Source organism: Hydra viridissima, unplaced genomic scaffold (genome assembly GCF_058129835.1).
Source record: "Hydra viridissima isolate aposymbiotic clone 2 unplaced genomic scaffold, HvirCarnegie_v1 scaffold_11, whole genome shotgun sequence".
Classification (NCBI taxonomy): domain Eukaryota; kingdom Metazoa; phylum Cnidaria; class Hydrozoa; order Anthoathecata; family Hydridae; genus Hydra; species Hydra viridissima.
The window spans coordinates 13201763-13216473 of NW_028324310.1; the positions used below are offsets into that span (position 1 = coordinate 13201763).

Genomic DNA, 14711 nt, shown 5'->3' on the forward strand with positions numbered 1-14711 from the left:
GTTGTAAGCTCAGCAAAGGACTGTTCTTAGGGCAAAATTGGCCAGTCGGTAAGCATCTTTGCCGTTCGCTCGGCACAAGCCTGAAGTTACGCCGCGGTCGAAGTTTACGCAGTAGAATCTTAAACCTTATATTTCTTGACTTTGACATGGTTCATTCTTTAACAAGAACTTCAACTCCACTTTTAGCAAGTGTTGCGAATAATTCAGTTGATGAGATTCTTAACGTTTAGTCTAAGACATTTCTTAATGATATTGTTTTTATGTAGATTTTATGTCGTACCAAGTGTTATGAAGTCAGAGCGCCTGATCTTCTCAGCAAAAATAATAAAATCTATTTCCTCGTTCAGGTCAATGTGTTTAAAATCGGTTTTAGCGTTAAAGCAGTTTATAGCTTCTCTACGCTCTTTTTTGTTCATGATCTCCTTTTCTTTTTTTTCTACTTCTATTTCCTTTCTTTTTTGAAACATTACATATAATTTTTTTTGAAGTTAGTGTTCTTACATAAATTTTTTTGCATTCTTGTTCGTCTCAAATCTGCACAAAAACAGGATTTTCATTTCCTACTTTCATAATCTGCAACCTTTCAATGTTTTCATATAACACTCGTTTCACGCAACATCGATGAATTATCTTCCTTGTGTGTGAAGACGCAATCCTAGAAGCCACTATTGGAATCCTACTTCACATGGCAAGGATATCTGTACTTAAATTTATCTGTATGTATCAGTAATATTTGTATATATCTATATATCTGTACCTATTGTTTGTATATCTGTAACATCTGTATCTCTTTAATACCTTTACTTGTTTTTGACATTAAAGAAGCGAAACTATTTATTATGTGGCTGTTTTAAGGTGCAAGATTATTGCATAAATATCATTCTCACTTACTTTTTACTATGCTTACTGTTGCATTATGCATTTATCTTAATTTCTACCGAAATTTACTTAAAAGCTTAACTCTTGTTGAAACTTAAATCATTGAAATGTTTTTGAAACAACATTACGGGGATGCTCTTTTTTAATTTTCTTGGACAATCTTAAGTTCTGCCAAAAAGTAAAAAATCTCTTTCAAGGACTCAAGGCTAGGTAAGAACGGGCTTAATGATGGATTTAGGAATAAAATTAAGAAGTATTAATTTCAGGCTAAATAGATGTTATGAAAAAATACATATTTGAATAAAAATCTGTTTCAAAATTCTTTCTAGTATAAGCATCCAGGTTATTTTTATTTGCTTTTTTTAAGTGGAATTTTCATTAAAAAGTAAATTTAATTTTCGTTTTCAAGTAAAAAAAAAAACAACTTTAAAGTTTCATTCAAAGGAGTAGAATCATATTTATTTTTTTATTTAAATTTATTATATTTATTTATAATTTCATGAACTTTTTTTTCGCAGCATATGTTGTAAATTAATTTACTTTTACACGGAAATGAAAATTACTTTGCAAAGTTAAAATCATGAAAAAGTAATTTGCATGAAAAACTTATTTTTATTGTTTTATATTAAAATGAAAAGAGAAAAATCCTACAAAGACGCTGATCGCGCCGTGGTCGTGAACGGCTTTAAAAAAACTTTTCTATAAATTACGGAGTGCAGTAAATAAATTCACGAAATTTGGAAGATAAATATTTCACAAAACCAAAGTTATTTTCAACTTCAAAAACGAAATTTTGAGTGTTGTTGACAAACAGAAAAAAGAGTTTAAATCATTCTAACTTATATACTTGTTTAGATTTATACTTGTATATATAACAGTATGATAAAAAATAAATGAGATCGCAAATTTACACATAAAAATTATGAAATAGAACCCAGAGTTTTTAAGGCACGAAAGAGTAAAGAAAAAAAAATTTAAAAAGATTTTCTATGGAAAGGAAGAAGATTAAATTTCAAAACAAAGTTATCTATTTTATTATTTGCAAAAAAAAAAAAAAAAAAAAAAAATCAAACGTCAACAACATTGATTTTTACGATAGAAATATAACGCATTATACCGTCGAAGCAGCTTTTACCATGACAATTTGCGGGGGGATAGCATTTAGCGCTAAAAGTAACGCTTGAACTGTTTTACAAAGTCTAGTGGGACTCTTTTCTTCAAGAATGTCACCAGCAGAACAAAGATCGCCCTAAAGTCGCAAATGGAAGAAAATAGTTACAAAAACCGAAAGAAAAAAAAATTAAAACAAGGCGAACAAAAATCACCGCACGATGATTACCGCAAGTGTTGAAATATTTCAGCGGCAGTTTTTTACTTGCAATATCTATTCAAATTAAAAACAATCAGAAGCCGTTCATAGACAGAAGTTAAAAAACGCAAAGAAAATTTTTGTTACTCACCCTTTCTACACCAACTTTTCTGCAAGCATCCAAAAAAGCGTCAACATTCATTTGACATTTAGGCATGGTTAACTTTGGCTGGAAAAAATAAGCAAAAAAAAACAAACTGTTAAAAAAAGATTACTTTCCTATAAGATTAAATATTATTTTTTTAAAACTATTGCATACAACAAGGTTTTCCGTCCTAGTTTTTTGTCCTGAAATATAGGGTACTATTTTTCTAACTGTTGTCAAGTAACAAAAGTTGGAAAAAAACTGAGGTTACTTAACATTACTTTGTGATGTTTTCCTTTTTAAGATGCAGTTTCGGTTTTTTACTAATTTTTCCAAAGTCCTTTGGAAAGAAAAAAAAAAACTTAACAAAGACGATTGCAAGATGAGTGATGAGATTTAGTGAAAAATAGTTTTCAAAGTATATGATTGTTATAGATAAGACAGACTTTACAACTAAAAAGTTAATTCAATTCATCAAGTAAATTTTGACTCAGAACCAGTATGGGAGACTGGGATAGGACAAGGTTATGTTGAAACACCCCCCTCCCACCCTCCTGTATTAAATTTTTTTTAAATAGGATTTACATTTTAGGTATTGTACATCTTACTTCAAGCATATTTCAGCTGAAAAATATAACATACACACTTATGATTTATGTAAAAAATTACATAAGTAATCTTGCAACAGTAATACTCAAAAACAATTTTTTCGTGGAGATTATTACTGTTGCAAACTCAGTCAGCAGGTATGCAGCATGAAGCACTTAAGTCACTTAAGCAGAAAAGGTTATTCAGTGCATTAAGGTACAGCTGATTTGTTTATTTTTAAAATTTAAACTTTGTAAAAAGTATAAAATGCCTCAAAATTATAACTGAGGCTTAATATCATTTGTGGTGAAGGAAATTATGTAAAGATAACTGAGGTTTAACATCATTTGAGGTGAAGGAAATAGCAGCAACTGATGTTATAAGCAGCAAATGATGCTACAAGTACAAAATCCATCAGAGGTATAGCTACAGAAAATAAGTATACAGGCTAACCTTAAACAATTATATAAAAAAGAAGGACAACAACATACTATTCCTGCACTTGGTACATGGATTACAGAAATAGTTCCTTTACGCAATTGGTTTACCAAATGACATAATACGATTCCATCTGAAAGAGAAGCTGGAAGGTCATCAGGTAACTTGATTCGGAGCCTAGATTCAATTGCCTGTAACAACAAAAACTAATAATTACATTAAAAGTAACTTGTACCATGCTGGAACCATGGCCTTCTATAAAAAACAAACAACATAAAGCTGAGCTTTTCAACTGAAGGCAGACATTTTTTTATTAAGCATTTAAAAAGGATACCATTTTTTATACAAGTTTACGAACATGGTGTTTAAGTGTTTCTTGAAAAAATAATAATAATAAATCACACTATTAGAAATTAAATAAAATTAAAATGGCTGCTGGTTGAAAATTTCTTATGTTTTTATTTAGAAATTATTTCCTGAACTGCACTAAAATATTTGAGCCAATGCTGCCTATGACTAATAACAAAAAATAACTAATTAATTATATAATTCTAAGTAATTTGTCAAATAAACTAGACAAAATAAATGTCCATGCAAATTTAAAAGTATTCAAACTTGGTGTTCCATGATTTGTTATTATTATTTCAAGTTATTTTGCGTTGCATATCATACTTATACTACTCATACTCACAATACTACTCACAATAACTTAATCTACAAAATGATTTTGTCTACAAGGAGATCAATATCAGTTTATGATATTGACTGTATGCAAAGAAGTGATGAAGAAATGCAAGATGATGCTTTCAACTTCTGTTTAAAGCATGGGGATTATTTAAATACTTTGAATATTAGATATTTTATGACATAAAGTCTCTAAAGATAATGTATCCAATGTTTATTATTCTCCCTTCTACTTTTCTAGGCTGTGACAGGACAATTATGCAATTTTATTTTCATTTCATATTTTCATTACATATCAAAAAAGTGTAGGTTTAAATAACCAAAAAACAATCCAGAATTTTTTCAAATATTTTGATACCATGCTCTATAATAAACACTCCTAAAAGTGGAAAGAAAGCAAGTAAGGTAAGCAAGGAAAAAGTGAGGCAAATTTTAATTGATAGATTACTTTATTTAATTTTTATACAGTAGTTATGTTTGTGTGTTATGCATTTTTTTTACATGAAATCTCTTGTTCATTTTGTTATTCATCTGCATTTACTTGATGACGACTTAATAAATATAAGGATTTAAAGCAATATTTCCTATTAACACAGGTGTGTTTCAAATACAGAATAAAACTATTCCTATCTTCATTAGTTTTGAATAAAATTAGGGAAAAGAAACTGATGCATATTGTATTAAGCTTTTTCTATCAGATTTCAATTGCAATATTCAGACAAACATTCATGTTGTCAAGGCCTGTTGTTTTAGAAAACTATTGCTGAAAGCATTCAGAACCTGAGGATATATATACACTGCAGGCCAAAAGTTTCCGGACACTTGATATTTTTTATATAAAAAGCTAAAATCTATCCTGTATCATTAAATTAATCAATAATATTAATTTATAATACTTAAGCTTACTAATTTTAAGTGTTTATGTAAGTTTGAGGTCAGTAATTAGGTATTACTGGCCTCAAACTTACATAAATAAGTTTGTTTTTTTAATTGCTTATTTTAACTTGATATATAGCGTTACATTACTCTTAAGAGTTTGGTCTTGTTAAAGTTATTTATTTGTTGAAACATGAAGGAAATATTTATAATATAATGATATCCGACTAAAATGATTAAGAATATTTAGTTTTGTTTAGTTTTCATTTGGTATTAATAATGGTTGCATTAAAAAATCTTCAAAAAAATTTTTAAATTTTATAATTCGACTATTTAATTAAAAATATGGGTAAAAAACCTTCTTTAACGGTTGCAAAATGTTCTGAAATAATACATTACATAAAGAAAGATATTCAGTTTGTGAAATTTGCAAAAAAGTACAAGTTGCCAGAAGTACTATACAAGATACCATCAAACGATGGAAAGAAACAGGCATTTTTGAAGACAAAAAAAGATCTGGTAGACCACGGAAGACAACAAAAGCTGAAGATAATAGTATAATATTGATGAGTAAAAGAAATCGAAGACTTACGGCCCCGGAAATAACTTCAGGCTACAATAGGAGTCGTTCAAAATCTATTTCATTAACCACTACGAAACGACGTCTTAGACAAGCAGGACTTTCTGGCCGTATAGCAGTCAGGAAACCGTTGCTACGGATTGAAAATAAAAAGAAAAGGTTACAATGGGCTATAGACCACCAAAATTGGACAGAAGAAGACTGGGGAAAAGTACTATGGACCGACGAGTCCAAATTTAAACTGTTTGGACAAAGGCGTAGAATTTACATCAGAAGAACAACAAAAGAAAAAATGATCCCAGAGTGTTTAGTGCCGACAATCAAGCATGGTGGTGGGTCAGTTATGGTATGGGAATGTTTTTCTTCAGCTGGTGTAGGTAACCTAGTTAAAATTGAGGGTATTATGAAAAAAGAACAATATAAAATAATTCTAGAAAACAATGCTATACCTTCTGGCTTAAGAACTATTGGTCGTGGTTTTGTTTTTATGCAGGACAATGACCCTAAACACACCTCAAAATTATGTAAGAATTATATAAAGGAACAAGAGGATAATGGTGCCCTCAAAATCATGACCTGGCCAGCCCAATCACCAGATTTGAACCCAATAGAGTTAATGTGGGAAGAATTGGACAGAAAGGTCAGACAAAAATGCCCAACATCCAAAGAGCACCTGTGGCAAATATTAGAAGAATCCTGGTTATCAATTACACCCGAAATAATAAATAAATTAATAAATAGGATGCCACGGATCGCAAAAAAGGGATAAAAACTCGTGGGTTATTTTTTGACAAAAAGACAGTGTAATAAGAATAGTGTTCTTAGTATTTTTTTTATTTCATTTTTTGGCTTTTTTTTTTCTTAAATAGTAACTATATGTATCTTTTAAAAAATAAATATGATATTTGAATTTTATTGAAATAATTATGGGAGTTTGAATTAAAAAATTAAACAAAATCCAAGTGTCTGGAAACTTTTGGCCTGCAGTGTATGTAATTGTTAATTTTTTTTAATGTAAATTTCTACTCTATTTACTTAGGAAAATATCTCTGTATATCATTTAATTTTTTATATTATTTATATACAGTGGCATGGAAAAGTTTCTGGCCAGTGACATTTTGCACTCTAATTTAAAGTTTAATTATTCACAATCATTAAAAGATGTTAGTATGAGATAATAATATAGCACAAGAATATTTCTGATATTTGTGAATGTATTTACTATTGTCATTGTTATGTTTATTATGTTATTGTACATTGTTATCCAAAAGATTCCGCGCACTTTGTAGTACAAGAAAAATTATTAGTCCACATTATCTTTAAAGGACTTAAGTTAAATTTTTATATTATTATTTTGTAACCAAACCCTTTGCAGTAACAACAGGACTTTTGTAGCCATACCCTTTGCAGTAACAACAGCACTTTTGTAGCCATACCCTTTGCAGTAACAATGATGTGATATTGGCTTAATAAAACCAGGTGGAGTTTTATCCCATTCTTGCTTCAATGACTTAATATTACAGTTTTATTTGAATATTTATGTTTTTGAACTTGATGATCTATTGTTTCCCATAAGTATTCTATTGGGTTCAAGTTCGGTGATTGAGATGCCCAGCTTAAAACTTTCGTATTTGAAGAGGAAAACCACTACTTTAACAACTTAGATATTCTCCAACATTGTTTATTCAGTATATGATAACAAACTGTTTTGTAAAATATCCTTGTAAATAGCAACATTCTTTCTTTTGATCAAGACCAATGGAAAATGTATAATCTTTGAAACCGTATCTAAAATGGTATTTAACAAAATAGTTCAAAGTTGATTTACCAATCAATGATAACAAAGCAATTTCATGAAAAGATTTTCCTTCCTTTGAAAGTCTTATTATTCTCTCACCAATTTAAATTTGTATATTTTAAGTGATGCTTATGCTCCTATGACCTATCAACTATATGTAAACATCCAATACGCCATTATTCATAAATACATCTTTGAATGTCTTCCAAACAATTTTAGTCGTTGAACATGCATCAATGCATATTACATGGCCGGAAACTCTTGCATAAGTAAATAAAACAATTACAATAATACATTCACAAACATAAATACTCTTTTTTATATGTTGTTTCCTATATCTCATACTAACATCTTATAATAATTATAAATCATTAACATTTTTTAAAAAAATATCAGTGAATAAAATGTCACTGGCCAGAAACTATTGCTTGCCACTGTATTTCCTCAATCATTGAAACTTTTTTAACTTTCAACTTTTCACTCAATACCAGATGTGGCTTTTTAAATTTAATATCTAAGCAAATAATAAATGGGAAATATCATATAATGTACACCACTATTCAAAAGCTACTATCTATTGCCATATCTTTCTATCATCAAATAATATTTCTAATATAGAGTGTCATTAAATATAACTTCTACCACTTTATTCAATCATAATTAAGTATTACAATTCCTTCATCAAGTTGTTGGTGTTGATGATGATGGATTCTAAATAAGTAAAACTAACCTCTCTTAATTTTTCTAATTGTTCAAATTCTTCTTTAGCTGAATCAAATATCCTCCGCATTGTATAACTTGATGCTGCATCTAAGAACTTTGTATCTTAAAAAAAAATTTTACTTTATAATTTACTTAGACAACAATTTCTTTTTTGAATCAAATTTTTGCTTTAAATTCATCATACTTTGTCTTATTTTAACAATTGATAAACATTAACTAGCCAATTACTATTAGATTATTAATCTTTTCTTGCTTACATTGTATACGCCTAAAAAAATCATTATATTTTAAAAATAAAGACATGTTATTGAAACGACAAACTTTTTTTTTAAAAAAAAAAACAAAAACAAAACAAAACACTTAAAGACATACTTTTATGTTTTTGAATGAGTGGATTCCGCGGAGAAATTCCCTCAAAAACACAATCTGTTTTCTACAAAACAACCATTTAAAAAAAAAGAAAATTTTTTTTTAAAAGTATTAGCTAAAAAAAAATTATTTTAAACATCAATGTTACAAATAAGTCATAAGACCTTGTTATACTATTTGATTCATCCTTTTAAATCTTGTACTCTTTCTCTACATCTTTTAAGATACAAGCTTCAGATATATTGATTTGAATTTTTAAAACTAATTTAGGTAGATGGTAGTTTAAATTTTGATAATTGATATCATAATTTTATAAATTTATCATAATTTTATAAATTTATCATAATTTTATAAATTTATCATCATTTTATAAATTTATCATCATTTTATAAATTTATTATCATTTTTTAAGTTTATCATCATTTTATCAACTTACTACAACAATATTCTTACTTCTTTTTACATATAATTTAGCATTCATTTTGTTATGTACATCATTTTTTCTGAAGAAAATTAAAATAAAAAAGCAAAAATTTAAAAAAAGGGAGAAACATACTGGAGAAGTAGGCAATAATCTTGATTGAATATCATTTGGTGACAATATAGGTGACTAAAAAAAATTACTTTATAAAAATATATAAAAACAGTTACAAATTTTATTTAACAATCAAAATAAAACAAAACAAAAAAAAAAAAATAAAACATTAATTAAAAAAACTTAAACTCACAAACAAAAAAAATGGTGTGAACTTGATAAATAAAATACCTGCTCTGTTTTTGTGTCATCTCTAAAGAACAAACAAAAAAAAATTTTTTTTTTTTAAATTTAAGATAAATACTTGATTGAATTCTTTTTAAAAATCAAATCACTACTAGTTCTTCACAAAACTCTAATAACTTTTGTGGCCAAAATGCAAACTTTGTAACAAGATAAAAATAAACTACTTGACTTAGTAAAACAACGCAGAATTCAATCTCTAGTATTAGAGATATCTGAGGGATGACCAGCTACTGTTATAATCCATGATTAACAATATCTGACAATCAAAGATTTTTGAAATCAAATAGAATAAACTCATAAAATGTTTTTCAATGTAATTCATGAAATAGATAAATCAAAATAACTTATATTTAATTCATAGTGCAGAAACAAAAATAAAATAACTAGAACTTTTTTTACTTAATTTTTGGTGAAAACTAGGGCATAAATAACAAGAATTAAAACTTTTTATATAAACAATACCTCACTAATTCAGCATTTGTTTGGGTACGATTAGCTCTTCTATCAAGAGACATAGTTCCTAGCTTCATATCAAAAGGTTCAGTTGGACTACTAAAATGAAACAAATTCTAAAAAACATTTCCATAAATATCATTAATTTAAATATAAAGCAATGTATAAGAATCACTTACTTTGCCTGAGGTGTGAGCTTTCCTCTTTCATTAATAGTTGATTGCTTCTCTTTGAACTCTTGTGAAGATAAATTAAGAGTCAGTGCTTTGTTTCCAATTTTAGGCTTTCCTTTTTCTACAGGAAAACTGTTTGACTAAAAGAGATCAAGTAAAGAATTCAATGAAGTGAAAAATTAAATATAAAACGATATTCTTAATTATTTTTGAAAAGCTAAAATCTTCATAACAGATTTAAAACAACTCATCTAACAAATACCATTAAACAAATTTTCATATTAACACCACCAAGAAACACCATATGTAAGAAGTTTTTAATTTATTTACAAAAGGTGAAACTATTTATTTACAAAAGGTGAAACAAAAAACTTTTGTAACAAACTTTTCTTTAAAACTCACTTTTCCCATTTCATTTGGTGTCGAAGTTAATGCTGCATTATCCACCTTTGATTTGCCAAAATTATGCTGAACTGTAGCATTTGGTGATTGCAATATAGAATTGGTTCTAAGATCATCATCACTATCACCATCATTTAAAGAGAAAGCAGGTTTATACTGCAGTGTTGTGTCAACAACATCAGCATCCTGATCCTAAGTATTAAAAATGTTAATATTTAGCATTTTTTAAACTTGTATGTTACATGAGAAACAGGAACCATCCAAATAAATTTCTAAGCTAGAATGTAATAGCTATTGAGTTTTCAAAAGTTTGTAGATAGTAATTACAATAACTAAAGATATTTTGATCAACAATTTAATAAGAATTAAAAAAAGCATTGTAAACATGAATTACAAAAAAAAGCAAAATACTTCATTAGTGATTGTGCCTCGTCTCATTCTTGGTTGAATATCATCTTGTTGAAAATGACAAACATCATGATTTCTTTCTAATGAAGAAACTTTTTCATTTCCACTGAAATAAGAGAAAACTTAATAAACTTAACAAAATAATTTTAATGCAAGAAATATGTTAATTTATCAATTAATGAAATCACATCCATGTTAATTTTTTTTTTAAGTACAAAAATGATTAAGTCCATTTTGAACTAAATTGAAAAGAGAGCTCACTTGTTACTAGATAAGCTATTCGATGAAGGAGATCTCTGAATTCGAGGTTCGGATGTCATTGTCCATCTCTGAAATTTAGATCAAAGTTCATTTATGCATCTTTATAAAAACATATCATTTTAAAAACTTTGAGGGTTGTAGGTAAAAAATAACTTCAATGACTTTTATTAACTTTTCCTAACATATAACTTATAACAAAGGGTAATAGTGCATTAGTGACTTACAAAAATGGTTTTTAATGCCATTCTTTAAAAAGTTTTTTTTTTTTTTATTTATTTATAATCTGATTAAAATCTGTTTTAAAAAGACACAGTCTAAATATGGTCACACTTGCACATTTCTGTGCATCAGTATTGCTGATTAGGTGTGTGTAAAACAAAAAATTTACACATACTTAAAACAAAGTTTAAAAGTAGTTAAAAATAGTTTAACAAAAGAACATAAAAAACTGAAAAACCTTCTCTTGCTGTTGAGCAGCAAGACTTAGATATTTTACAATGTGCAGCCTGCCCTTTAAACAAATCTACAAGAAAAAATAAAAAACTGACAGTAACTAAACTTTATATAATAAAATAATAGATATAGAATGGTAGAATAAAAAATGTAAATTTTTTTAAAAAACAACTTTAAAATTTTTTAAAGAAAATAGAAGTTCTCATTCAAAAAACAAAGTAAAAAGCAAATTGCATTTTAGAGTAAACTATTTATTGGTTATTTATTAGAAAGATGCAGTATTTATTGGTAGTTGATTAAATTAAAAAACAAATTTAAAAACTTTCAGAATCCTAAAAAAAAAAACTGTTTCTTTCATTATACTGAAATGCATGACAAACAAAACAGCAAATAATTTACTTTTTATTATTTAACAATTGCCATATAAAAAAAAAAAAAAATGAATCTGACCTGTGCAGGTGGTGATGTTAATGGATTACTTGTGAGATCAAGAGAAATAAGTGATGATATCAAACGGAAAGCTGGTGGTATTACAGCTACTTTATTGCAAGAGAAATCAAGCGAGGAAAGATTTTTTAACTTGCTCAATTCTGTACCAAAAGTTGATAAAATTTTTTTATAATAAAAATTGATGAATCATTTTTGCAATGAACAGAAAAGAATAAAAATAAAAATAAAAAAATAATAAAAAAAAGAACAACAACATTTGATTTAGATGATAATAAACATTAACATAAACAAACCATCAGGTAAAGTTGTTATTTGATTCCGCCTCACATTTAGTAAGCGTAAAGAAGATAATTCACCCATTGTGCTTGGTAAACATGTTAACTCATTACTTGAAACATCCTAATTAATGAAATTAGTTTTTTTATGCATTAATTATAATAATTAAATATATATTCAAAAACTCTACATTTGAAAATGTTATACTGTAATTGTTAAAAGTACAAGTGATGTGCATAAAATTATCCTGATTGTTGATAAATAAAAATCTATGAAATGTTAATCAGATTTACAGCACATTGACAGGTGTAAAAAAATATGCAATATACTAACAAGGGATTGCAGCTTTGAAAGAAGTCCTATTTGACTAGGGAGAACAGTTAATTTGTTATAACTAGCTTTTAATATCTTCAGCGGTAAAGAGCAAATGTGAGCTGGAAGACTTTGAAGATGATTTTGACTACAAAATAAAAATAAACTTTGTCATTTTTCAAGTAAATGAAATATAAAGTTTCCACTGATTTAGAGTCTGATTCTAATCTTTAAACATATTGCCCAATCACATTCCACCAATCATATTCCAACAATCATAATCCAACAATCATATCAACATCATATGTCCAACAATATTAACAGCATTAGAAAACAACTTCTAAATTTTTACAGTAAAAAAAAAAAAAAGTAATTATGCCTTGTTAGAAACTTTTTTATCATAATCTTTAACACTTTATTTGCTGACAGCAGCTTAGAAAAAAAAAATGAAGTAATTAGATAATAATTGAGTAACTACATTTAATTGAAACTAAAATTTAAAAAGTGCATTCAAGAAAAATATCTGAAAGCAATGTCAATTTTAATGTAGTCAAAGGGAATTCTAAAACATGACTTTTAATTCAATCTTCTTAACACATAAAAACAACAATTAAGTACACTTTTTAAATAGATGTTATAGGTCAATTCAGGAAATTTTTTTAAAAAAGTTTCCTGAATTGAAAAAATGTTAAAAATCAAAAAAAAGTTACTTGAGGTAAATAAAAAAATGTTAAGTGTAAAACTATATTGTATCACCTACATTTAGTTTTCATAGTTAAATATTGCCAAAAATCAAAATCTATTTTTATATAATAGATTAAAAAAATTTCAAACAAAATTTTTTAAAAAGGCAACTAAAGAATGATTTAAATTTATTTACATACATCTTTGCGATGCAGATTTTACTTTCCTATTAACAAAAAATAACTATTGGATTCAAAAAAAAAAAAAGGACATGGAAATAAGGTATTAAAAAAAGGTTTAAAGAAACTGTTTGATACAAATTATATCATGGTCAAATTATATCATGTTTAGAATCAATTTCTAAAGCATTATCCCTCTAAGAATAGAATACCTTATTTATATAGTACTACAGTTAATTGTAATAGTACTTTTGTAATAGTACAATTGTAAGTACTACAGGCTTATTAATACATATTTAACATTTTCAAAAATAATAGCAATTTAGTTGAAACCTTTTAGTTCTCTGTAATTCAAAAGTATTCCTTTGTTGTATTTATCATTAAAATGCATTTAATTCAATTTAAGTGACACAACTCTATACAATTTATTTTTAAGAAGCTAAAACACTAAGAGTGCATTACCATACTTATCAAATTTAAAAATTTTTATAAACAAAAATGTTTTATCTTACCTTATATTTAAATAGGAAAGGGCATTCAAATGACTAACATCAGGCAAAGATTTTAGCATGTTACTTGAACATATCAATTTTTCCATCATGGTAAAAGATAAAATCTCTTGTGGAAGTTCAGAGAACTTGTTCCTCGATAAATCTTTAAAAAATAAAAACATGATAAATCTTTTAAAAATAATAACAGATTTATTCTTATTACATATTTCAGATACAATTAATCTTTTAAGCACTTTATCATTACCTATTCTAAAAAAAAAATCTTAATAAATAAAATACTAATTTTATTTTATTAGACAGAAAAGAAAGATTGTATAATAAAAATTTTTTTTACCAACATGAACTACATCAGCAAGATCATAGTCATCAATATATATTGGAAAGGCTTTAAGATTTTTTTGTTGAACAAATAATTCCCCTTTATCAACTGCATCCTCAAAACATCTTTCCAAAGAAACCCTACTCATGGCTCAATTGTATTTTGTAACTTTCTTGTCATTATAACTCCTATAAAAACTGAAATTAAGTATTTGAAAAATGGCTGTACAAACAAATATACAACACTCATATGTAGTATGGGTGTTGTATCCTGATCATAAAAACAATTTATGCAGGTTACTGTAAAAATGTAAAAGCTAACATATGCAAAAAATATTCAACATTCTTAACTCGTTTGATACTAAATACTCAACTCTTTATATCAATGAAAGATACCTATGCCTAATACACACACAAACTCAAACACACATAAATTGTAATACTTTAAAGACCTCAAAGCTTTGAGGTCAAGGTAGGTAGAAGAGAGGCAATCTACAATATAGTACTTTAGATCAGTTTTAACGGGAAAAAAACGCAGGAATTTTTTACAACTTTTGGTGTTTTCTTATCATGAAAGCCAAAACTTGAAAAAAGTTTACAAATTTCTCTCAGTTTACACTACCGAAAGGACTAATACATTCATTATTTAATAGATAATGA

General features: G+C 27.0%; 1 protein-coding gene and 1 pseudogene across 1 annotated transcript; one reads left to right on the plus strand and one right to left on the minus strand.

The window, feature by feature from the left end:
- LOC149882277 (uncharacterized) overlaps nt 1-14711 on the plus strand; it is a 42672-nt pseudogene that overhangs the window by 17933 nt on the left and 10028 nt on the right.
- LOC145190934 (leucine-rich repeat and calponin homology domain-containing protein 1-like) lies at nt 1709-14259 on the minus strand. The gene is made up of 18 exons (XM_090066414.1): nt 14068-14259; nt 13734-13875; nt 12380-12506; nt 12064-12169; nt 11771-11910; nt 11325-11390; nt 10868-10935; nt 10610-10712; nt 10199-10390; nt 9803-9936; nt 9633-9722; nt 9156-9177; nt 8946-8999; nt 8393-8453; nt 8028-8122; nt 3413-3550; nt 2340-2417; nt 1709-2128 (listed from the first exon to the last, which is right to left on the minus strand). The coding sequence occupies exons 1-18, from the start codon at nt 14198-14200 to the stop codon at nt 1991-1993; spliced, it is 1887 nt and encodes a 628-aa protein (XP_089922540.1). The 5' UTR covers nt 14201-14259; the 3' UTR covers nt 1709-1990.

Coding starts and splice junctions, on each gene's coding strand:
- LOC145190934 (XM_090066414.1), bottom strand. CDS start 14,200: ATGAGTAGGGTTTCTTTGGAAAGATGTTTTGAGGATGCAGTTGATAAA. Junction 12,170..12,379: donor TTTCAAAGCTGCAATCCCTT/GTTAGTATATTG, acceptor TTCATTAATTAG/GATGTTTCAAGTAATGAGTT. Junction 9,723..9,802: donor AAGCTCACACCTCAGGCAAA/GTAAGTGATTCT, acceptor GTTTCATTTTAG/TAGTCCAACTGAACCTTTTG.